At 43.4% G+C, this 24,680-nt stretch overlaps 2 protein-coding genes across 2 annotated transcripts in view; both read left to right on the top strand.

Annotated features, from left to right (window-relative positions):
- The window catches only part of LOC122827325 (NLR family CARD domain-containing protein 3-like), a 29,407-nt gene extending 6,379 nt beyond the window's left edge, over window positions 1-23,028 (top strand). Inside the window, 7 exon segments of the mRNA XM_044110132.1 lie at window positions 108-443; window positions 525-623; window positions 1,556-1,879; window positions 16,502-18,257; window positions 20,034-20,219; window positions 20,740-20,913; window positions 22,872-23,028. Of these exon segments, the coding sequence (XP_043966067.1) occupies window positions 108-443; window positions 525-623; window positions 1,556-1,879; window positions 16,502-18,257; window positions 20,034-20,219; window positions 20,740-20,913; window positions 22,872-23,028 (3,032 nt within the window).
- LOC122827331 (NLR family CARD domain-containing protein 3-like) overlaps window positions 1-24,680 on the top strand; it is a 400,427-nt gene that overhangs the window by 177,576 nt on the left and 198,171 nt on the right. The gene's annotated exons all lie outside the window — the stretch shown is intronic.

Here is a 24,680-nt window from a genome sequence, read left to right on the forward strand (position 1 = left end):
CATTAAAGAAATGATTTTTCTCCCTGCAGACAGAAACTGAATGACGACATCAAACCAGAAAATGATCCAAACTGTTTCTGCTCATTTTCTTCTTTATTTCCTCTCAGTTGATCAGCAGGAGGTCAAGGTCACTGAAGGGTCAGGTTCTGTCGTCCTGCCCTGCAGAACATCATCCCACCTTCCTGAGGACACAATAGTGGAGTGGACCCGCTCAGAACCTCATTCCATCTTCATTCATGTGTTTCCCAACACGAGTAAACATTACACCCAGCAGGACAGATATTACAGCTGTCGAACAGAGATGAAGAAAGATTTCCTGAGGACCGGAGACGTCAGCCTGACCCTCATGTTTCCCACACACAGAGACGGTGGACGCTACGTCTGCACCGTCTACAGAGACCAGGACGTCCTGAGACACACTGTGGTTCTGGAATATCTCAAAGGTCAGTCCAGAGCATCAGGTCAGAGCTGCTGATGAAGGTCAAAGGTCAGAGTGAGGTCAATCTTTCTCTGTTTTTCCACAGAACCTTTTCCATCCTGGGCCAAAGTTCTGCTGGTTCTGCTGGTTCTGGTTCTCATCGTCTCTGCAGTTTTATATCATTTTAAAGATTATTTCCTGCCAGGTGAGTCTGAATGTTTCTGACCCAGAATGCTGTGAGACATCATGTGACCTGTCCTAGGGGTCAGAGGTCAACGGTTCATCTTGTCATCAGTTCAGATCTTTCTGTTCATTCATGTTCAGATCAAATGCAGTAAAGTTAGAACCAGAACCAGAACCAGCTGCTGCTGCTGCTGCTGTCTCTACAGTCTGTTAGATTTAAAGGAACTCAGTGTTTCAGCTGTATTTCAGTTTTCTGGAAGTTTGTTCCAGATTTATGGTGCATAGAAGCTGAATGCTGCTTCTCCATGATTGGTTCTGGTTCTGGATGTAGAGCAGAACCAGAACCAGCAGGTTGATCCAGCAGCTGCAGATCTTTAATCCGTTCAGTGATTTATAAACTAGCAGCAGGATTTAAAGTCTCTTCCTCTCAGTGAAGGACTGTGGAAGTGGGCGGAGTTTGGATGTTTGATTAGTTACTAATAAAGTTAAATAAAGTAAAAGATAAAAACTCTACATAACAGAATTCACCATTTTAAGTAATAAAATACAAACATTATTCTTCTGAAACACAAATAGATTGTATCTTACCAGTCTGATGGTCATAAATATCACATAAACTACCTACAAACACAACTTCAACTGATCTGCACTGATAACTGAACTTTATTTCACATCTGAACAAAACTTTACTCACTAAATGGCTGCTGCCCCCTAGTGGCAAAGATAGAAACTACAATTCAGTCCTGCCTTCAGAACAGTTTCATCACCAAACTGTCTTGGAGACGAAACACTGCTGTCGGATTTTTCTCTCTGACTTGAACGTCTCAGTTACAAGGAAACATTTTCACCAGAAACACCTTCATGGTCTCTGACCTGATGGGTTCATCCTGGTCCAGGAGGAACTCCATCTGTCTGTCTGTCAGTCTGTCGCATCTTGTCCTCTTTGTCTCTCAGTTTCACTGAAGGTGAATTCAGGAGTTAAATCTGTCCTGCTGCCCTGCAAAACCAACGTCTGCCTGCCTGGAGGCGCTAGAGTGGAGTGGAGGGACAGAGACAACAACTTGTTCCATGGGCATCCAAACGGTTCTGATGATCCTGAAGGACAGAACCTGACCAGCAGCAACAGAACCAGGATGAATGACGACCCACTGAAGACTAAAGACCTCAGTCTGACTCTGGAACGTCCCTCAGTTGCAGACAGCGGGATCTACACCTGCAGAGTCTCCATCAGGAAACGAGTCATCCTGATGATGAAACGGGTTCATCTCCAGGTCAAAGGTCAGTGGCATTAATGTTTGATTTTTCCAATCAGATGATTGGTGGTGATCAATAGCGATGATTGGCTGATTAGAAGGTCAAAGGTCAATGTGATGTAATGAGTGAGGAAGAGGAGGAACCAGATCAGGAGGTTCAGGACAATCAGGGACCAGAGTCCTGAAGAAGCAGCTGCAGACTTTGACTAGGACAGTGTCCCCTGCTGGAGACACCAGTTACTGTTGATTGCCCAATTTCCATTTTTGCCGATACTATTTTTTTGTCTTGAAATGTTGCTCTATATTATCAAGAAAGTTGCTAAATTGGCAACAATGAGTGATTATTGTAAACTGTAAAAGTGCAGATATGACCTGGTTGGCCAATTTGTTAGTGAAACTTCTCTCACAGGAGAAGAGAAAAGCTGGGAGAGACTAGACCTTTGCTGAGGTTGATAACATCGGTGAATAAGATCAGCTTCACATGGAAAAATCGTCCAATTACTGATCACCCAAAATTAATTAAATCAGCACCGATAAATGGGGTGGCCATAACACGCCGACTAACCAGGAACTCAAACTTTACCAGAGCAGAAACACAGAATTCTCACCACACGCTCAATGCAAACCTTCAAATCAGAGTTCTCAAACTCCAGTCCTCGAGGGCCGCAGTCCTGCAGTTTTTAGATGTGCTACAGGTACAAAACACTGGAATGAAATGGCTTAATTACCTCCACCTTGTGTAGACCAGTTCTCCAGAGCCTTAATTATTCTATTCAGGTGGTGCAGCAGAGGCACATCTAAAAGTTGCAGGACTGTGGCCCTCGAGGACTGGAGTTTGAGACCCCTGTTTTAAATGTATCTGTGAACAGTGACACTGCGTGAGCAGAACAAAAGCAGTGGATTTAAATTTCACTTCTTCCTTGATAAATTCTACAAAGAAACATGGATTCTCATCCTCACAGATGGTTGATATAAATGTCCATATAGGTGATTCTATATGAGCAACCTGTAAACTTCAGAGGTCTGATTGGCGCTCCTTGTTCAATGCATCCACTATTAAAAACTATAAACACATCTGTCATGAAGTGCGGTGATAAGTGGTGAGGCAGAACGATGGAACCAGGATGAGAAGAAAAAGGTGGCTTTAATGATGAGAATGAGGTACAAACAAATCAAAAACAGTCCAAAATCCTGACAGCAGAGCGAAAGGCAGAGGCTCAGCACTGGTAGTAACAGGACATATGAAGGACCAATGACAACACACGACAGCTTTGACAAGGACCCCACGAGGAACAAAGGACACAGGTGGGGTTAAATACACAGAGGGTAAACAAGGAACGAGACACACCTGGGAACTAATCAAGGGGAGACAGGACAACACAGAGACAGAGACACAGGAACTCAAAATAAACACAGAGAAACTCAAATCACATCTTTCTTTCTTTCAGGAATAATTCTGCCCTGCCACTAAAATTCTCACCACAGAAGAGACGCTTGCAGTCAGGCTAATTAAAGAATATATATTAAACAAAAAAATAAATGTTTTCTTTTTAATAAAAACAAAACACACAAAGCTTAGCCTGGCAGTGGGGTATGTAAAGCATGGTGGGCTGCCAGGCTTATAATACTCTGGAGGAAACCCTGAGTGTTGTGGGTACTGAACCGAATAACAAGTAAAAGTTGTAATAAATTTCATGCTGCAATATGAGTTTTAGAGCAGAAGACAAATTAGGAAAAAGGAAACATGAATGGAAAAACAACAGGGTTCCCTGATCTGCTAGGAGCAGACGATCAGCCTTTCATTGGCCGTCCGCTCAGAACCCTAAATATCTAGACAGGAAACAGAACTGCTTTAACATTCTTTAGCCACTTCAAAATAAGAGCATGAATAACCAAAACTGCAAGACAGACCAACTTTACTCAAGAAACATTAGTTTAGGGCAGAGTTTCTCATTCCGGTCCTCAGGTCCCCCTGCCCTGCACGTTTTAGGTGTTTCCCTACTGTCACACACCTGGATTGAATCTGTGGGGATTAACAGGCTTCTGCAGGACTTGATGACTGCAGAAGAGGTCATGCAATCATTTGGATCAGCTCTTCTGAAATAGAGACACTAAAACATGCAGAGCAGAACTGAGGACTGGAATTGAGAAACACTGGTTTAGGGGAATTAAACATTTTCTAAGACAGCAAGAATGCTAAATGTAAAATTATCTCTTCTCTTATAGTCCCGATGTCAATGAATGCAATATGCATATTAAGAGGAAGCAATGCAGGGTTTATCACAACATTCATCAACATCATTGCATGTTTTCCTCCTGCATCAGTCGCTGTTGTGGATCAGCTGCAGATGATGGGAACCATCAGACTGTTATCACCAGCTGTCAACGTTCAGTTTCACCTCAAACAGCTGATTGTCTTAGGTTACTACAGTTTCAGCTCATCAAGCTGCACTTTACCAAGATCTCTGCATGCTGCAGCACAGCATCGTCTCCGGCCTCTATAGAGCAGATCTCTGCTGAATAAGGATCTCCAGACTCTGAGACGCCCTTCAGAAACCCAGCAGTACTCTGGGACTCTCACCTCATGATGGAAACAACCCATAAACTTTAACCTTTTCACACACCATGAAGTTTCATGTGTCAGCTTCCACTTCAACCATCTTTAAGGCCATAGTTGTAAACCAGTCTGTGACTGGGAATATAGGTCAGCAGCAACAATTAATAAATGCAAAATAATTCCCAGCATAATGAACCAAAGGAATATTTAGTAAAGACGTTTCACTAAACACCAGATAAACAAAGTTAATAATACAATGAGTATATTTAATATTAATTAAGACAGTATTAATATCACTCAAATTGTAAAAAGATGCACAAGAGGCATGTTCTAAAATGCAGTCTTGAAATGAAAAGACATAATACCACAACAGGTAACAGTGTGTTTTTAGCACATACCTATAATCTCCAGCAGTGTGTGACACTCGGCCAGCGGGCAGGACGTAGGCAGATCCTGTACAGTGTCCTAGAAAAACATTTTGGAGGGAAAATCTCAGGCAAACTTCATGAAAGCAACAGTAGTAGAGAGAGTAGGCAGCACAAAATTCCTTGGGGTGCACATCTGTGAAGACCTCTCCAAGACCACCAACACTACATCACTTGTGAAGAAGGCCCAACAACGTCTCTACTTCCTGCGCAAGGTCAAGAAGGCAAGTGCTCCACCACCCATCTTGAGCACTTTCTACAGAGGCACCATAGAAAGCACCCTGACTAGCTGCATCACAGTGTGGGGTGGAAGCTGCACAGAACAGAACAGAAAAGCCCTGCAGCGCATTGTGAAAACAGACTCCAAGATCATTGGTACCCCACTCCCTGCCCTGCAAGACCTGTACACCACCCGACTCACCCAGAAAGCGGTCAAGATTGTGGGAGATGTAAACCATCCTGCCCACAAACTGTTCAGTGTCCTGCCCTCTGGGAAAAGATATAGAAGCCTCTGCTCCCGCACCATCAGACTCTCCAACAGTTTCATCCATCAGGCTGTGAGGATGCTGAACTCCCTCCCCTCAACATCAAAGCGGCGAAGAAGATGAAGAAGAAACCCAGAACCTTGCACAACTGCCCTTCCTCCTAACACAGAGGGCAAATTCGGCACTCAAACTCTGCTTTTCCGCCACTTTTAAATCTGTATATCTCTATATACTTATATATATACATATACATTTTCAGTTGTAAAACTTTTTACACTATATGTCTAGTTATTGTGCATCTATTTATTAATTGCTTAGGATAATTTTAGTTAGACTGTGACTTTAATTGTTACTCAATGTTAGTAACGCCCTGTCTTGTATCACTGTGGGATAGTGAGAAAAGTCATTTCCATTCCCTTGTATGTCTGGACATTTAAGAGGAATTGACAATAAAGCTGATTGATTGATTGATTGAACTTTTCACTCTAACCAAACCCAAACTCTTTAAATCAACTTAGTAACAGTTGACATTACATTTTTATGCATCACAAAATCAGTTAAAAGTATTTTAATGCTATAAACATTACTGAGCCCTGCGACAGACTGGCGACCTGTCCAAGGTGACCCCGCCTGTTGCCCGGAACGTTAGCTGGGGATAGGAACCAGTAACCCTCCCGACCCCATTAGGGAGGAAGGGTGTATAGAAAATGGATGGATGAAACATTTGTTTGTTACTATGCAATAGCCAGCCTCGCCCTCTCCTCTCAACTCCTCGGGGCTGACTACTGACCAGTTCTCTGTCTAACACAGGGGTGTCAAAGTCAAATGGACGGAGGGCCAAATAAAAAATTTAGCTACAAGCCGAGGGCCGGACTGATCGAATGTTCATTGAGATTTTTTTAAATGACGCATTTGGTCTAGTGCAGCGGACCGGCCCAAGCCTTCGTAAATTTCCTGCGGACGGGGGGGGGGGGGGGTGCGCGCGCGTTGTGAGGATCGAACGGGGGGGGGGTGCGCGCGCGTTGTGAGGATCGAACGGGGTGCGTTGTGAGGATCGAGCAGAAGTGCGCGTTGTGAGGATCGAACGGGGGGGGGGTGCATCTCGCATTTTTTCAGACGGGGTGCCGGCTTGCTGCGGGCCGGTTCTAATAATAAATCAAGATCATCCCAGGGGCCGTAGAAAATCTTCTCGCGGGCCGGATGTGTCAATCTTCTTGACTCTGACATATGTGGTCTAACAGGTCCGGAAAATCTCTAAGACCTGGGTCTTACCCTGAATAAGATCTATAAGAGATAATCTATTTAAACCGGTGGCGAAAGGAACTCGTCTAGCTCTCACTACCTTCGATCCAGAAGTTATGACCCGTTACAGTTAAGAAACAATCAGCTGAGTAGCCCAGACAGCTGCATAATTTCAATAACCACTTCTGTTAACGGTAGCTTCCTTTCTAAAAAATATAACAGCACTTGGAACCGGCTAGATAATTTTTAGTGACTAGGATTAAAATTAAGTCCCAGGGCCATTATTTACACTCACCAAAGGAAAGTCTGAAGCCACCACATTACTAGAATCATGTATACTGGTTTTACTATAAATAGAAGAACTGTGATTCAAATGACTCAATTAATTTCGAGGTCCACAACCTGATTAGAATTTTATATTATATGCATTTATTAAGCAAGCTTTAGCAGGGAAAATGACAGGCATACAGAATTTACTTGAGGTTACCATACAAAGAAAATCAATAATTATTTAGATCAATTTAACCTTTCTCTAAATAACCTCCCTATACTGTCATCTATAAAATAAGGCTTTGGGGTGCAGCAAAACTCATACCCATCGATGGAATTGGATCTCGGCAACAGAAGTCCTTGGTCAGAATCCTTCTCCGCGAAAAATGAATCCTCTTTTGGAAATGAAACAAAGTGAACTGTCTGTTATATCCAACCGAACAGCTCTTGGTCGATCCTGTGACTTTTGTTCAATTCCCCAAGTCTGTGCGATGTATTTTGAGATCGCTGGGTCGAGTGCAGAGTATGGAAATCCAATGAGGAACCAAGGCAATGGATCAGTGGATCTCCGTCCTGTTAGTCCGGCGTGAGGTGCTCCGTCGTACTCCTTATGAAGTGCTTTTCTTGGTTCCAGGATGTGGTCCTCTGCCGGTCTTCTTGCTGCACTTGTGTCGAGTCTCAGCCGGGGGACGAAGAACCTCGTGTCACTTCGGTCTCGTGCTTTTATACTTTGCCTCCCTCTCCATGTGGGTGTACAGAGAGAGAGAGAAAAAGAGCATCTGTGCGTGACTTCATGATTGCGCCCCCAGACCCCCACTCTCCACGTGTCTCTTTTTCCACGTGGGCGGTTGACTTGCGCAAGCAGGAAGCCAGAACCTGGGTCACCATGACCCGACGAACTAATGCACTTGTGACACCTGCAACTCGGGTCAGGCGTATGACTTCTTTCCTGAGCAGGCGGTTGACTCTGAGCAACAGGAAGCCACCCGACCTCTACCAGATAGCTACATCCTCCAAACTCACATCTCAAGTTCAGAATAAGAATCACATTTATAACTTATTTTACTTCTCTGATTTATCAATCATTCATAATGTTATGATAACTAGATTTTATCATAAAATTTATAATTAAACTTTCATGCTAAGTAATAGTCTGAACTATTTTTATAAATCTGCCGGCTGGAAACTGCTCTTCCTGCATTAACCTTCAAGTCTACTGTTTGGTCTAGATTTTCTCTTAAGTGATTTATTCTAAAGATAACTATAACTATTGTTAACTAAAATCTCCAGCATCTTCTTGGCTTACGACTTTTTGTGACTTTTTAGAAACTAAAGTCTGCCGTTTCTTATTTTTAGAACTCTCTGAGAATCCGCAGCAGTAACCACTGACAGGATATGGACAGGAAACGCAGCTGCTCGCAGCTGCTCGCACACACAAGCCTTTTTCTTCTCTTATTTCTATTGCAATTCAATAACCATAGATTACTTGATTTTGGTTTATCGTTACAGACATTACACATTATGAAATCATTATTAATCAACACACAAGGCTGTGGCAGTCCCCTAGGCTTTTTATGATCCGTTTTTCTGCATGAACCTGGACAGATCTCACACTCACATACCAGATTTCTTGACACATTACTGAAGGAGAGATAGCATTAGCACACATCTGACCAGCAGCTTCTGTTGGGCTGCTGCAGCTTCTGTTGGGCTGCTGCAGCTTCTGTTGGGCTGCTGCAGCTTCTGTTGGGCTGCTGCAGCTTCTGTTGGGCTGCTGCAGCTTCTGTTGGGCTGCTGCAGCTTCTGTTGGGCTGCTGCAGCTTCTGTTGGGCTGCTGCAGCTACGTCACTGAAACATGTGCAACATCAGTAAAGGAGCTTTGCCTCATAGCCACACATCACGCTGGTTTTATTTTATTATATCATTTTTCCAGTTACATGATCCATCAAACCATATCAAATGTTTTGTCTACTTAGTCAGATTTATTTCCCGTGGCTGTGTGGAGATTTGAAGAACTCGTTCCACAAAGCTCAAAAACTAAAACAGTTTTTGCTGCTCTCGTTAAAACCGCATCAGACTGTTGCTATGGTAACTAAACAATCTAACAATGAAGATTGTTTGTTGAACTTTTACAAAATAAACTTGCCAGCTCCTTAAAATCTTACATTTAAATGTTAAATAATTAAAAAATCTTTGGGGCGTGCTGTGGTGGTGCAGGTGGTTAGCACGCCCACGCTTGAGGCTTTAGTCCTCGACGGATGTCGCGGGTTCAACTCCCAGTCCCGGCGACCTTTGCCGCATGTCTTCCGCCCTCTTTCCTGTCTGGCTACTGTCACAAAAATGTGAGCCACTAGCGCTGCGGAAAAAAAATTAAAAACTTTATAAAATAATAAGAATTTAAAATCTATGAATTTATGTATGCTGAAACTATTAAATCAAATTGAGCAGCATTGATAATCTCAATTAACAAATGTTACATTTCTATATCTATGGTCTGTGTTAAAATGTTACCATTTATGGGCCCCTGAAGGCCTGGGGGGTCTTATGGACTTAATTTGGATTTAACAGAAGTGCAAATAATTGATATTCAATTTAATTGAATTTTTTTCATTTGTTTTTTTTTTAAGTTTAAAAACAGGGATCCCCAAAGTGGGTCATGGAGGGCCGGCATCCTGCACGTTTTAGTTCTCTACCTGTAACGATCAGAGCTGAGGACCCGAAATTTCAGTCAGACACAAAGTTAAAGAAACAAGCCTTTAATGAGGAATCAGGATATGGGACCGGCAACCCCCAGTAACAGGACAGGAGCTTCTTCTAGAGGTGTAGTGGGAGGGAAAAACACAGTCTAGGTAGCTTGTGACAACAAGCAGTCCCTTGGGGTTGATCTGGGAGAGGGGTCAGGATGAAAAGGCAGTAAGAGGTAACTTATCTGAGGAACAGGCGAAGATCAGTGGTCAGGGTACAGCAAAGGGTCCAGCACGTGCAGGCAATTTCAGGTGGACAAATCCAGGGGCGAGGCAGAGGCAGAAGTCAAAAAGCAGAAACAGGGTCACGTCCGGAAACCAGAATCCAGTAGAAAATCCGACAAGGGCTAGACAGGGCAGTAAACTCCGAGAGGCAAAAACGTGGTCAAGATCGTGGTCAGGTACAGAGGAAACGCTGGATATCTACTCACACAAAGGCTTTCAAAAATCTGGCACCGTCTGCCTGCCTGAGGGCTGAATATAACTGCTGGTGAACAGGTGGATGACATGAGCCTGATTGTGCAGCAGCATGCAGGTGAGCCAGATGAGCTGATTGGAGAGGTAAGGGCTGAGGAGGAAAACAAAGCAGGCAGATGGGCCAGAACACATGACAGTACCCCCCTCCTAAGGTCCGGCTCCCGACGGACCTCTAGGTTGGTCAGGGTGGCGGCGGTGGAAGTCCCTCAGGAGGGTCTTGTCAATGACAAAACGTCCAGGAATCCAGGTCCGTTCCTCTGGTCCATAGCCTTCCCAATCAACCAGGTAGTGGAGGCCACGCCCCTCCTCCTGGACCGGAGGATGCGGCGAACCGTGTAGATGGGGTCTCCATCCAGGAACCGGGCGGGAGGAGGGGGCCTGGAGGCGGGCTCAAGACGAGGCACGGTGTAGGGCTTGACCCGGGACACATGGAATGTAGGGTGAATTCTCATGGAACGGGGCAGCTGTAGGCGGATCGCTACCGGGTTCACAATCTTTGAGATTGGGAAGGGACCAATGAAACGAGGTGCCAACTTCCGACTCTCCACCCGTAGGGGGAGATCCTTGGAAGACAGCCAGACCTTCTGGCCAACCTGGTAGGTTGGTGCAGGAACCCGACGCCGATTGGCAGACCTGGATTGCACCTCTGATGTCTTGATCATGGCTTTCCTTGCCCTTCTCCAAACCCGTTGGCACCTCATGGCCGCAGCATGAGCAGAGGGTACTTTAGCCTCCCTCTCCTGAATAGTGAACACTGGTGGCTGGAACCCGTGGACAATGTAGAAGGGTGAAAGACCAGTGGAGCTTGAGGGAAGAGCATTTAAGGCCTGTTCCACCCATGGCAGGTTGTGTGACCACCTTGTGGGGTCAGCGTCACAAAGGATACGGAGTTTGGTCTCAATCTCCTGGTTAGCCCTCTCGGTCTGTCCATCAGTCTGGGGATGGAAACCTGACGACAAACTGACGGATATGCCAAGCATGGCACAAAACTCCTTCCAAAAGCGAGAGACGAACTGAGGTCCCCTGTCTGAGACAATGTCCGTAGGGAGCCCATGGAGGCGGAACACCTCCTGTGCCAAAATCTCCCCCATCTCCTTTGCAGAAGGGAGTGTCTTGAGGGGGACCAGATGGACCATCTTAGAGAATCTGTCAATGACGGTTAACAAGACAGTGAAACCATTAGAAACAGGCAAACCAGTGACAAAGTCCATGGCAATGTGTGACCAAGGGCGGGATGGGATGGGAAGGGCAGCAGTCCTGAGGGTGGGCGCCGAGATGACTTGGCTTGACAGCATTGATGACAGGCCGTAATGAATTCCTTAACATCCTTGGTTAGGGAGCTCCACCAGAATTGAGACTGAACAATCTGTAAGGTTTTACTGATGCCTGGATGACAAAACAGACGGGACTTATGGCAGAACTTGAGTACCTTGGGAACCAGGTGTTCTGGGACAAACAGTCTGTCCGAGGGGCATGAGGCTGGAACCAGTAGGTCTTGAGTCGCCTCCCTGACCTCCTTCTCCAGCTCCAACATGGTCACCGTCAGCCTTACTGAGTCAGGGAGGATGAAACCTTCTGCACCACTCGCCCTCAAATCAGAGGATTCACAAATTCTTGACAAGGCATCTGGTTTTGTGTTTCTGGTCCCAGGTCTGTAAGAGAGCGCAAAATTAAACCGTCCAAAAAACAGAGCCCACCTCGCTTGTCTGGGATTGAGTCGTTTTGCTGCCTTCAAGTACTCCAGGTTCTTGTGGTCTGTCCAAACGAGAAATGGGTCTTTGGCCCCCTCCAGCCAGTGTCTCCATTCCTCAAGGGCTAACTTAACAGCCAACAGTTCTCTTTCCCCCACATCATAGTTACGGTCAGCGCTGGATAAAGTCCTAGAAAAGAAAGCACAAGGATGAATCCGACCATCAGAGGTTCTCTGACTAAGGACAGCACCTACCCCAGTGCTAGAAGCATCGACCTCCACAATGAACTGCCTTGCAGGGTCAGGGGACCGAAGAATAGGAGCAGTGGTGAACCGGGTTTTCAGTTTAGTGAAGGCCTCATCTGCCTGTTTGCTCCACGTAAACTGGACCTTGGACGAGGTGATGGCATGAAGTGGAGATGCTACTTGGCTATAGTTGCGAATGAAGCGCCGGTAAAAGTTTGCAAATCCAAGAAATCTCTGCAACTGTTTGCGGTCAGTGGGCGTGGGCCATTCTACAACAGCTGAAATCTTAGAGGGATCCATGATCACCTTGTCGGGTGAGATTATGTAGCCCAGAAAAGAGGTGGTAGTAGTGTGAAACTCACATTTCTCCGCCTTAACAAAAAGGTGATTCTGGAGAAGACGAAGAAGAACAGATCGAACATGGCACTTGTGGGAATCCAGGTCCCGAGAGTAGATAAGAATGTCATCCAGGTAGACAAATACAAACTGCCCAACCATATCCCTCAAGACATCATTGACCAGAGCTTGGAAGACCGCTGGTGCATTGGTTAACCCGAAAGGCATGACCAAATACTCATAATGACCAGTGGGGGTGTTGAATGCGGTCTTCCATTCATCTCCTTCTCTGATGCGAACAAGATGGTATGCATTGCGCAAGTCTAACTTTGTGAAAAACTTGGCTCCCTGAATCTGATCAAAAGCCGAATTCATGAGGGGAAGAGGATACCGATTCTTAACTGTAATGGCATTAAGGCCCCTGTAATCTATACATGGCCTTAGAGACCCATCCTTCTTGCCAACAAAAAAAAACCCTGCACCAGCAGGAGATGAGGATGGCGAATGATTCCAGCCTTGAGGGAGTCCTCGACATATCTCCTCATTGCCTCGTTCTCGGGAGCAGACAGTGAATATAAACGCCCTTTAGGGGGTGACGTACCTGGAAGGAGCTCAATGGCACAATCGTAGGGCCTATGAAAGGGAAGCGCAGTGGCCCGGGACTTATTGAACACCTCCTTCAGGTCATGGTAATCAGATGGCACCCTGGATAAGTCAGGGTAAGTCTCCTCAATGGCATTGTCTGGAACAGAAGGTGGAAAGCAAACAAGTGGCAGAGCAGGACTTTGACCAGCCCAAGATCTCCTTGGCCTGCCAGTCGATGTGAGGGTTGTGTTTCTTAAGCCATGAGGCCCCCAAAACAATGGGTAGTTGTGGTGATTGGATAATAATAAAAACAATCTCCTCCTTATGATTACCCCCAAGCGTCAGACTGACCTTTTCTGTGATGAGGTGGGACCGGCTAATAGGATGTCCATCCAAAGCCAGAACATTATGGATCGATGGAGTAGTGAGGAGTTTGATATTTAGGCCCTTGGCAAAAGACTCATCCATAAACTCAGTATCAGCTCCTGAGTCAATGAAGACTGATACCTGGTGGGGGATGGAGGAGACCACAATGTTAGCAGAGAAAGAAAATGATGAGGAGATGGACCAAATACTATGGCTCAGTAGCTCTCTCCTCTCATCTACTGAGCCTGACCCTTTTAACGGACATTTGGCAGCCATGTGACCCTTGCCTCCGCAATAAAAACATAAATTAAACTGCCTTCTGCAGAACGTTCCTCCATGGAAATCTTTGTTCTCCCCAGCTGCATCGGCTCAGGATCTGGTGCTTCAGCTGAGGGAGGAAGCTTGGTGCTTGGAACGGGGCCCGAGTAGCAGAATGGAGCAGATGAGCCCTCTGTGACGCCTCTCCTTCTCCACTCAGTGAGACGAAGATCTATCCTAGTTGCCAAGTCCTCAAGGTCCTTGAGAGATTTAGGATAATCTCGAGTGGCCAACTCATCCTTGATATCTTCACTAAGACCTTGCATGAACACATCCATTAATGCCTCCTGATTCCAGTTACTGTCAGCAGATAACAAGTGAAAGTCAATGATATAAGAAGCCACGCTCTTACTTCCCTGTTTTAAGGAAAGTAGGCCCCTAGCTGCCTCTCTCTCAGGGAGGATGGGGTCAAAATCCCTAATCAGTTCCTTAGAAAATGCAGAGTAGGTCAAACAGGAAACTGATTCATTCTGCCATTCTGCTGTACCCCACTGTTTGGCCTTGCCGGACAAAAGTGAGATCACAAAGCTACTCTTGAACGTTCAGTAGGGAAAGAGGAGGGCTGCAGCTCGAAGTGAATCTCACACTGCGTGAGAAAAGCACGACACTGGTCAGAGTCTCCCTTGAACAGCTCAGGAGGGGTCAGACGAGGCTCCTTAACAGCAGCAGGCTGGAACGCAGGGCCCATCGGAGCTGGCTGGGAGGGGCCTGTGGTTGTGCCTGCTCATGAGAAGGAGACATGTCACGAAGCATGGTAATGATTTCATTCATGCCCGCATTAAGCCGATTAATTGAATCGTCAACATTGGTGCGCCACTGTTGTGCTGACGAAGAGTCCATCTTTAATGGCCAGATTTTTCTGTAACGATCAGAGCTGAGGACCCGAAATTTCAGTCAGACACAAAGTTAAAGAAACAAGCCTTTAATGAGGAATCAGGATATGGGACCGGCAACCCCCAGTAACAGGACAGGAGCTTCTTCTAGAGGTGTAGTGGAGGAAAAACACAGTCTAGGTAGCTTGTGACAACAAGCAGTCCCTTGGGGGTTGATCTGGGAGAGGGTCAGGATGAAAAGGCAGTAAGAGGTAACTTATCTGAGGAACAGGCGAAGATCAGTGGTCAGGGTACAGCAAAGGGTCCAGCACGTGCAGGCAATTTCAGGTGGACAAATCCAGGGGCGAGGCAGAGGCAGAAGTCAAAAAGCAGAAACAGGGTCACGTCCGGAAACCAGAATCCAGTAGAAAATCCGACAAGGGCTAGACAGGGCAGTAAACTCCGAGAGGCAAAAACGTGGTCAAGATCGTGGTCAGGTACAGAGGAAACGCTGGATATCTACTCACACAAAGGCTTTCAAAAATCTGGCACCGTCTGCCTGCCTGAGGGCTGAATATAACTGCTGGTGAACAGGTGGATGACATGAGCCTGATTGTGCAGCAGCATGCAGGTGAGCCAGATGAGCTGATTGGAGAGGTAAGGGCTGAGGAGGAAAACAAAGCAGGCAGATGGGCCAGAACACATGACACTACCAGGTAGTACCAACAACCTTTTCAGCATGTCAGTGTTCTTCTTAGGCCTTCTGATGATCATTTGATCCAGGTGTGTTAAACCAGGGAGAGAACTAAAACATGCAGGATGGCCCTCGAGGACCGACTTTGGGGACCCCTGTTTTTAAGACTCGATAGCTGTGGTTTTCAATATCATTTCACTGATGATCTTGTCCTGTAACATTTAATTATTCATTAATATTTTTACATTTCCTGTCATCTTAACATCTTTTAATACAAAAACACTGTGGACGCCTCGGCACCCCGACCGCCGGGCTGAACAAGATTTCTGGGGGAAACCCTGGAAATAAAACGACCTCAGTTACAAACTCCCCACTGAACTTCAAAAACAGTAACGGGTCAGAAGTGACATACAAGGTAACATTAGTTAAACTCAGCTATGCTTTATTAATAATCACTGTGTAACTAAGATTTCTATGTTTCAATAGAAAGTGACAATAAGGAGTTGGCCAGACTTTTAATATTCTGTCTACACGTTCTCAAATTGATTGCTAAATAACTGTTACCTGAACAAAAACATCACCCTGCTCTGCTGGTGCTGTTTGCATTACATCCTATGCATGTATAATATAGGATAGATTTAGCAAATGTTGTCAAACACGCTGTTTAGATGCAAAAAAACCCCTCAGAAATATACAGAGCCAACCAAGAGAATAAACTCATTTCAAGTTAAAACTCAGCTTCACACAAAGACGCTAGCATAAATGTTTGGCTGATAACCCTTAAAGGTCGCTATAAATCTAATTTTCTATCAGCAGCTTCACAAATCTCTTTTCACCAAGACACATTAAAACAAACTTTTATCTTGGCTTTTTTCTATTCTTCCTCTTTTCTGTCTCCCTGAAAGATAAGTCCTTTTCTGAGATACTGTTTTGCCAACTTTTCTTCTGACCGGAGTTTTGGACGTTTGGATGCTCTCTGCACGGCAGCTCATATTACTGCAAAGCGTGCAGTACCTACCGCGACCACCAGGGACCCCAAGAGCATTTTTTTTCTTTTTGTCTATAAAATAATGATTTATACATACATTATCAAATATATTGTAAAAACAAATCACTTCATGTTGAAATTGTGTGTTTTTGTTATTGTCATGACATAGAAATCGTTAGTAAAAGAAATCAGCTCCACTGAGGGGCCCTAAGCAGCTGCTTAGTTTGCTTTTGCCTTGGGCCGGCCCTGAGACTGACGTTGGAATAACTTTCATTGAGTTTTCTCTCGTTATTGAATTATGTTTCCTTCATAGTTTATGTAGAAGAACCAAACTGGACACTTTATTAGTCCAGTTACTTGTTAGAATATTGCAGATAGTTTTTATTTTGTTTGTTTTTCTTTGTTTTTTCAGATATTGTTGCTCAGTATCAGCCTGACCTTAAAGAGTTTCTGAAGACGAAGTTCCAGAGTCTCTCTGAAGGCGTCGCTGAACATGGAAATAAAACCGTTCTGAACCAGATCTACACAGAGCTCCACATCACAGAGGGGTTAACTAGAGAGGTCAACCAGGAACATGAGGTCAGACACATTGAAACAGCATCCAGGAAACAAGAAACAATCAGAAGAGAAGACATCTTTAAAACCCCACCTGGAAGAGATCAACCAATCAGAACAGTGATGACCATGGGAGTGGCTGGCATTGATAAAACACTGTTAACACAGAAGTTCACTCTGGACTGGGCTGAAGGCAAAACCAACCAGAACATTGATTTCATATTTCCATTCACTTTCAGAGAGCTGAATATGTTGAAAGAAGAAAAGTTCAGTTTATTAGAACTGATTCATAAATTCTTCACTAAAACCAAAGAAATCAGCAGCTTTGAAACGTTTCAGGTTCTGTTCATCTTTGATGGTCTGGATGAAAGTCGACTTGATCTGGATTTCAACAACAATCTGATCCTGACTGATGTTACAGAGTCCAGATCACTGGATGTTCTGGTGACAAACCTCATCAGGGGAACACTGTTTCCTTCTGCTCTCCTCTGGATAACCACACGACCTGCAGCAGCCAATCAGATCCCTGCTCAGTGTGTTGACATGGTAACAGAGGTCAGAGGGTTCACTGACCCCCAGAAGGAGGAATACTTCAGGAAGAGATTCAGAGATGATGAAGAGAAGGCCAACAGGATCATCTCCCACATCCAGAAATCAAAAACTCTCCACATCATGTGTCACATCCCAGTTTTCTGCTGGATCACTGCTAAAGTTCTGGAGAATCTGATGGAGACCAGAGAGGGAGGAGATCTGCCCAAGACCCTGACTGAGATGTACATAGAGTTCCTGAAGGTTCAACTCAAAATCAAGGAGGAAAAGTTTGATAGAGGAACAAAGAGAAAATCAATCTGGAGTCGAGAGAACAGGAAGCTGATTGAGTCTCTAGGAAGACTGGCTTTTGATCAGCTGCTGAAGGGAAACCTGATCTTCTATGACAAAGAGCTCAAACAGTGTGACATCAACATCAAAGATGCTTCATTGTACTCAGGAGTTTTCACTGAAATGTTTAAAACAGAGAGAGGAGTGAACAACAAATCAGTTTACTCCTTTGTTCATCTGAGCATCCAGGAGTTTCTGGCTGCAGTCTACATGCTCCACTGTTTCACCACCTGGAGGAAAACAAAAGTGATCAAGATGTTGCTGGGAAAATATTATTTGTCCTTATCTTTGGATGAGTTTATGAAGAAAGTCATGGAGAAATCCCTCAGCAGTGAAAATGGCCACCTGGACCTGTTTGTCCGTTTCCTTCATGGTCTCACTGTGGAGTCCAGCCAGAGCTTCTTAGAAGATCTGCTGGGTCAGAGAGAGAACAGTCCAGAAACCATCCAGAGAATCATCACCAACCTGAAGAAGATGAACACTGATAGAATCTCTCCTGACAGAAGCATCAACATCTTCTACTGTCTGATGGAGATGAACGATCTCTAATTTTATCAGGAGATCCAACGGCTGCTGGATTCAGGGAAGGAGCTCTCAGATACTGACTGTTCAGCTCTGGCCTTCATGCTGCTGATGTCAGAGGTTCTGGATGAGTTGGACCTGGAGAAGTACAACACATCATGGGATGAACGACTGAGACTGGTTCCAGCTGTGAGGAACTGCAGAAAGGCTCGGTGAGTCCAGATGTTTTCATTGTGTGATGCTGATTCAGCAATATTGTCCTCCTGTTTCTTCTTCTTCTTCAAGTTGCTTCTGGATGTTTTTGGTCTTTAACTTCTTCCTTCATCCTCTGGATTATTTCATCCATTCAAACATCTAAACATTCAGATCATCCAGGACAGCTGCAGCTTCTGGTTTTTACACATTTTGATCATTTTAAAAATGTTTAACTTTTTATCAGTTTTCAGGTTGAAATGAATAAAAACCTTCATAACTAGAAAATCTATTTTCTCTAAGATCCAATCAGTCAGAGAGACTTTTTAAACTTTAATCTTCTCTTCATTCATTGAGCCGCTACTCCATAATTCACCTTTTAGGATCTTTGACTGTTTTTATAAAATAATTGTTTAGGTTTAATGAAAAGTTGAACCATTAAAATAAACCGTTGCTTTAATTAGAAACTTTGTGAACAGTGTTGATCTTCTTCATTCCATCATCATCCTCACCTCTTCCTCCTCCCACTAGTTTCCTCTGAGTTTGTAAATGAGACCAAAATGTGTTGATTGTTGTCTGGTCCAGAAAAAGTTCTGGTTTCTGTCAGATCCTCCCAAAGCTCTGAGAACTCTGAGCTTCCAGAGCTGGAACCATTTTCCTCATCAGCTCTTCATCTGCAGCCTTTGTTGAAGCTGTTAGCTGTCCTCCATGAAGACCTGGAGAGACATGAGCTTCAACTCTTTAGACATCCCAGCCTCTTCTAGTTACTGGAGAACTTTCACTGCTTCACCATGAAAATGCTGCTGGACCCAAACGCTCCGTATCCTCCAGGGGTTTTGGTCTTCAGCTCTTCAGGAGTTTAGCAACAATTTCTTCTGACATCCAAACCTTTGTTCCTCTGAGACGATGGACAGACCACTGCAGAGACATGGTTCCCTCTTCCAACCAGTTTGTCCCAGTTCCTCTCAGATCAACAGTCTGAGAGGTTCAGACCTGAAGCAGCAGCAGGACCGGTTCTGCTGCTGCTCTGCAGGACGACCAGAACAATCTGAAGCTTTTAGCTGCAGCAGGTTGACGACTGTCCACTTTCTACTTTGTTAAAGCATCAAATCCAGCAGATGAACGGAGACAGAACTGGGAGCATCATGTGTTTGGTTTCTGCTCCCAGTTTCCTCTGTGGCAGCATTTAATAACCTGCTGCTGGGAACTTTGTTTCTATAGAATATCCTACTATTATTAATGATGATGATGATTCTAGATGCTGCAGCAGATATTGGCTAAACAAACCCAGAGATGCCAGAGGTCCACAGCAGGCTGGGCTTCCTGCTCTGCTCACTTCATTTCTAACTCACTTCCTGCCTGGTGGAAGATCTCAAGGAGCCAAAGGGTCTAGTCCAAGTCCCAGCTGTGAGCAGTTCCTCCTCCTCTCCATCATCTCCAGTAGTTTCCTTCATTCAGCTCAGTCAGCCTCTTCATCAGCTGCTGCAGCTCCTTTGAGGCTCTGATGCTGCAGCTCCATCAGATGCTGCAGAGAAAACTGAACTTTCCTTCACAGATGATAGAAGATCTTCAACATCTGACTGCAGCTGAAGGTCTGAGGACATGAAGCCTGGACCAGAACCAGAACCAGAACCTGGACTTTAACCAGGAACTGAACTGATTCTCTGTGGGGTCAAACTCAGTAAATTGAAGATCAGATGTTGATCAGATGATGACATCACTGTTATCATATTTTAGTCTGTTATTGATCCAGATTGATTTTATTAGAACTGATTTTATTTCTTCTCTAATCACAGACTTGGTGGCTGTGAGCTCTATCAGGATGAATGTGAAATTGTGGCCTCAGCGCTGAAGTCCAACCCAGATCTGACTGAACTGGAAATAAATCAGATCGTACTGGGAGATCAATCCTTTGGAGAATCTGATCTGAAGCTCGTGGTTGAGATCCTGGAGAGTTCAGTCAGTAAAGTGAAGAATCTGAGGTTTGTTTTAATTATTTATCCAATAAAATCATTCATTGATAAATTAATCATTAGTTTAATTAATAATTTTCTTCAAAAATTTTTTTCCCAAAAAACCTGTTTAATTTACAAAGTAAAATCTCAAACATTTTACCTTGTAAATTAATTATTTTTCTTATTTCAGACTTTGAGATTATTGAACTTTGTTTTTCTGATTTTAAAATGTTTTTGATTAACAAAAATGTGTAAAATAATTCAAATGATGTTAATTAATGATGGAGATGTTTCAGTTTGGTAAAGAAATAGTTCAACTCATCCAGAGTTTCTTTTTTGATCAAAAGTTCTGGTTCTGCTGGTTTGGACTTTATAAACCAGTTTAACTGGATCAGATATTAGAATCAGTTCTTTATGTTTCTTTTACATTCAGGGAAATTAATCAGACTGGTTTAATTAAATTAATTTTCCATATTTTATTATTTGTTCATATTTCAGTTTTAACCTGCATCCTGTTGGTTCAGCTCATCTTTTATTCTTTATTCAGATTGATTCTCTGCAGTTTGTCAGAGACCAGCTGGACTTCTCTGTTCTCAGCTCTGAAGTCCAAACCGACCCATCTGACAGAACCGGACCTGACCGGAACCAACCTGGAAGATTCTGGAGTGAAGGATCTCTGTGGTTTTCTACAGACTGAAGGCTGCAGACTGGAGACATTGAGGTATTTTAATAATATTGATGGGTACTTTTCCTATATACCTAAATAAAAGAACTACAGACACGTATATGTGAATTTTATGACAAAGCTTTTGCAAAAGGAGAAGTCTCCGAAGCAGCTTCTCCAAGCTGTTTTCAAAGAGAGTTCTGATTTCCTTTCACGCGAGCTCCTGTTTTATTGTCAAAGAAAAACAGTCAAGGGGGCAGAGGTCGTAAAAAGAACAGAGGTTGTAAACATGTAACCTAATCAACTGCTCACTTGAAGATAAACAGACAAGGAAGAGAACACTTTAAACAGACTGAATTTCAACTAAAGTAATAACAAAATGATAATACCGAAAATTCTCTAACAAATATAATTATTGATATTTCTGTTAAGGAGGCATAAATAATAGAAAGATAATTCATTAACAGTCCTGCAGTAAATACTGACTTTGTGAAGGTTTTGGTGTTTAAGTCATTTTGTTCAAACATCTTGATTCAGCTCTTATTTTGTAGGACAGGAAATGAGATCTTACCTTTATATGCAACAAGCTTCATCAGTTCACTGAAATCATTCTCATGTTTTACCTGGAAAATAGATTTAAAATGATTCATCTTCACAATCCTGTTGTTCCTTTATGATAATGTTCCCGTTTCTGCAGCATCTCTGATGAAGGATTCAGAACTTGAACTAAATGACCCTCATCAATCTGACAGAGAAAAGACTCAATATTTTCTAGTTGATATTTCAGTAACTGAATCAGCACAAAATGAGAAAATGATCAACTTTCAGAATGTGAGCAGTAATGGAAATTGTAAAACGCTGAATTAGACGGATTGAAATAAACTTGTTTACATCTGTCATAATTATCAATGAGCTGCAGTTAAAATACAACCAGCAAGAAAACATTATTAATAGATTAATGAACAAAAACTGGAGAGATAAAATATCTGTAGATAAATGATGGAACAGAGCAGTCAGATAATACAGAGTCTGGAAGGAAACATGGAGAGAGAAAAAAACATCCGACTGAATTTAAGATCCTGAGAAACTTTTAGAAAAACTTTGAGTTTCTGTTTTGATCAAATGTTCTGGTTCTGCTGGTTTGGACTCTTTAAACCAGTTTGACTGGATCAGATGTTGGAATCAGTTCATCAAGTTTCTTTTACATTCAGGGAAATTAATTTTCTACATTTTTATTATTTATTTGTTCATATTTCAGTTTTAACCTGCATCCTGTTGGTTCAGCTCATCTTTTATTCTTTATTCAGATTGTTGGGCTGCAGTTTGTCAGAGACCAGCTGGACTTCTCTGTTCTCAGCTCTGAAGTCCAAACCGACCCATCTGACAGAACTGGACCTGATCGAAACCAACCTGGAAGATTCTGGACTGAAGGATCTTTGTGGTTCTCTACAGACTGAAGGCTGCAGACTGGAGAAATTGGGGTATTTTAATAATATAATTATCAATATTTCTGTGATTAATTATTTATAATTGATCATAAATCAAAGTTCATTTCTTCTGTTCTAATCAATATTTTCTGAGTTTGTTCCTGGACTTGGATCCAGAGTTTAATTTAGTCCCTCTGTGTAACTGAGTTGGACCCGCTGACCTGAGGTCAGAACAGGACAGCATTCGGACCCCCGGTGTGTAGAAATCCCCCTCATTTGAAGCAGGTCAAAGGTCATTCAACCCAGTCTAGAAAAGTGAATCCTGGAATCTGACAGGAACAAATCAATAATCAATGATTGATGCTTCAACACTTTGATCAGAACCTGGAATGATTTTACTGACTAAAATCCTCCAACAGAATACGACCCAGTACCAGGTTCTGGTTCTGGTTCTGGTTCTGAAGTCAGCAGGTCTTTATTGAAGCAGCAGCTTGTTGGCATTAATATTCATGAGAATCTTTAACTGGTTCTGTTGGACTGGTTAACCTGCATCCTGTTGGTTCAGCTCATCTTTTATTCTTTATTCAGATTGAAGGAATGCAGTTTGTCAAAGATCAGCTGTGATTATTTGGCTTCAACTCTGAAGTCCAACAGCCTCCATCTGACAAAACTGGACCTGAGAGACAACAACCTGAAGGATTCAGATGTTCAGCAGCTGAAGGATCTTGTAGATGATGTAGAGTAAGTAAATGTTTGTAGTGATTTCATCTCCTGTCAGCATGTTGAACTAAACCCAGTTAGTATCAAAGCAAAGATCCAGTGTTCCCAGTAAAGCTGCAGCTTCTCAGTGGGAGGAGAATGGTTCAGGCTTCCTGATTGGACACAGAGACAGCAATCAGCCAATCAGAGGAGCAGCAGCTTGCTGTGTTCCTGTGTTTGTGTGGGTGTGAAGATGAGTGTTGTTGCTGTGTCCATGTCTCCAGGAAGTCCAGCTGGACTCCAGCGTCCAGCCGTCCAACATGTCTAGAGACAGTCAGTGGTCCTCATTCATCAAACTGTGGCAGCAGCAGATCTGATCTCAGATCTGATTGTTCTCTCAGTTCAACAAGAAACAACTGATCAGGTTCATCTTGGTCACAGCTCTGAGATCAGTCTGACTGCAGCCTGGAAACCATCGACTGGATGTGCTGCGTCACTGACTGCTGGAGAGAGTCTGGAAACACTCACTGATCTGATCTCTCCTTCCTTCTTCTCTCTGCAGGTTCTGATCTCTGTAAAGTAGAGAATGATCTCTGTGTCCTGCTGATCCTCAGAGGTTGAAGCTGCAGCAGTTTGAGTCTAAAGAGACTCTGACTGGATCATGATGATGACCTCTGACCTCCAAGATTTTCCTCCTGTTTGTTTTCTCATGTCTGTTATTTAGTGTCTGATATTGTTTGTCTCTTTGGATCAATAAAGATCCAATTCAAACTGGGCTCCATTTAGAGGCTTCATGCAGTTTTGATCTGAACTGGATTCAACTGGAAAGTTGATCTTTATTCTCTCTGGTTCATTTTCATCCTGGAACCAGAACTGGTCTGAGAATGGAAACATGGGAATCATTTCCAGTTCAGCTTTGAAGCCATGAAAGACACTTCAACCCTCTTTTCTCTGCTGCTTCTTCCTTCTGTTGACATGAAAATGTTCCTCAAAGCTCCTCAGAGAACAAGATGCTTTACTGGAAACTGCAGAGAAACTTCAGCTTCCATCACAGAAACCAGTTGAACCAGTTTAGAACTGGATGTCCCACAGAAACTCTGATCTTAGAGCAGTTTTCAGGAACATCCATCTTTTATCTGAAAAAAATATAGATATATATATTGTGATGGAAAAATTACAATAAGGTCACATCTGCTAGTCATGTTATATGAAATGCTTATGAACTCTCACCAAAATAACTATTTGGGTTTCATGTACAAGGTTGGAAGTTTGTTTTCCACAGCTGCATCCCATAACCATGCATAAAACCCATGTGTAGTTTTTTCTTGGCAGTGCTTTGCATCCAGACTTGCTTCATTACTGATTGTCCTATGAGCTCTCGCTATATTATGCACAATATATGAATAAACCTGATTGAGTGATTTTACCTGAACAGTGCTTGGAAATAGTGTATTTCCAAGAAAATACATAAATAAGTTTTGCATCATAGTTATTGTTGGGAATTTGATTTTATCAGAAAGTTAATGTTTTCATATTATTATTCTGTTGTGTTTTTTACTAGGCTCCTTTTCTTTCATGATACTTTATTAACTGTTTCAGGACGTCTACTTTAGACTGTTGTATCTCCAGGTTTCAACACTTGTCCAATAACCCCTGACCAAAATCTCACTGAACTCCAGAAAAACACAACATATTTCT

The sequence above is a fragment of the Gambusia affinis genome, linkage group LG24 (genome assembly GCF_019740435.1).
Source record: "Gambusia affinis linkage group LG24, SWU_Gaff_1.0, whole genome shotgun sequence".
NCBI lineage: Eukaryota > Metazoa > Chordata > Actinopteri > Cyprinodontiformes > Poeciliidae > Gambusia > Gambusia affinis.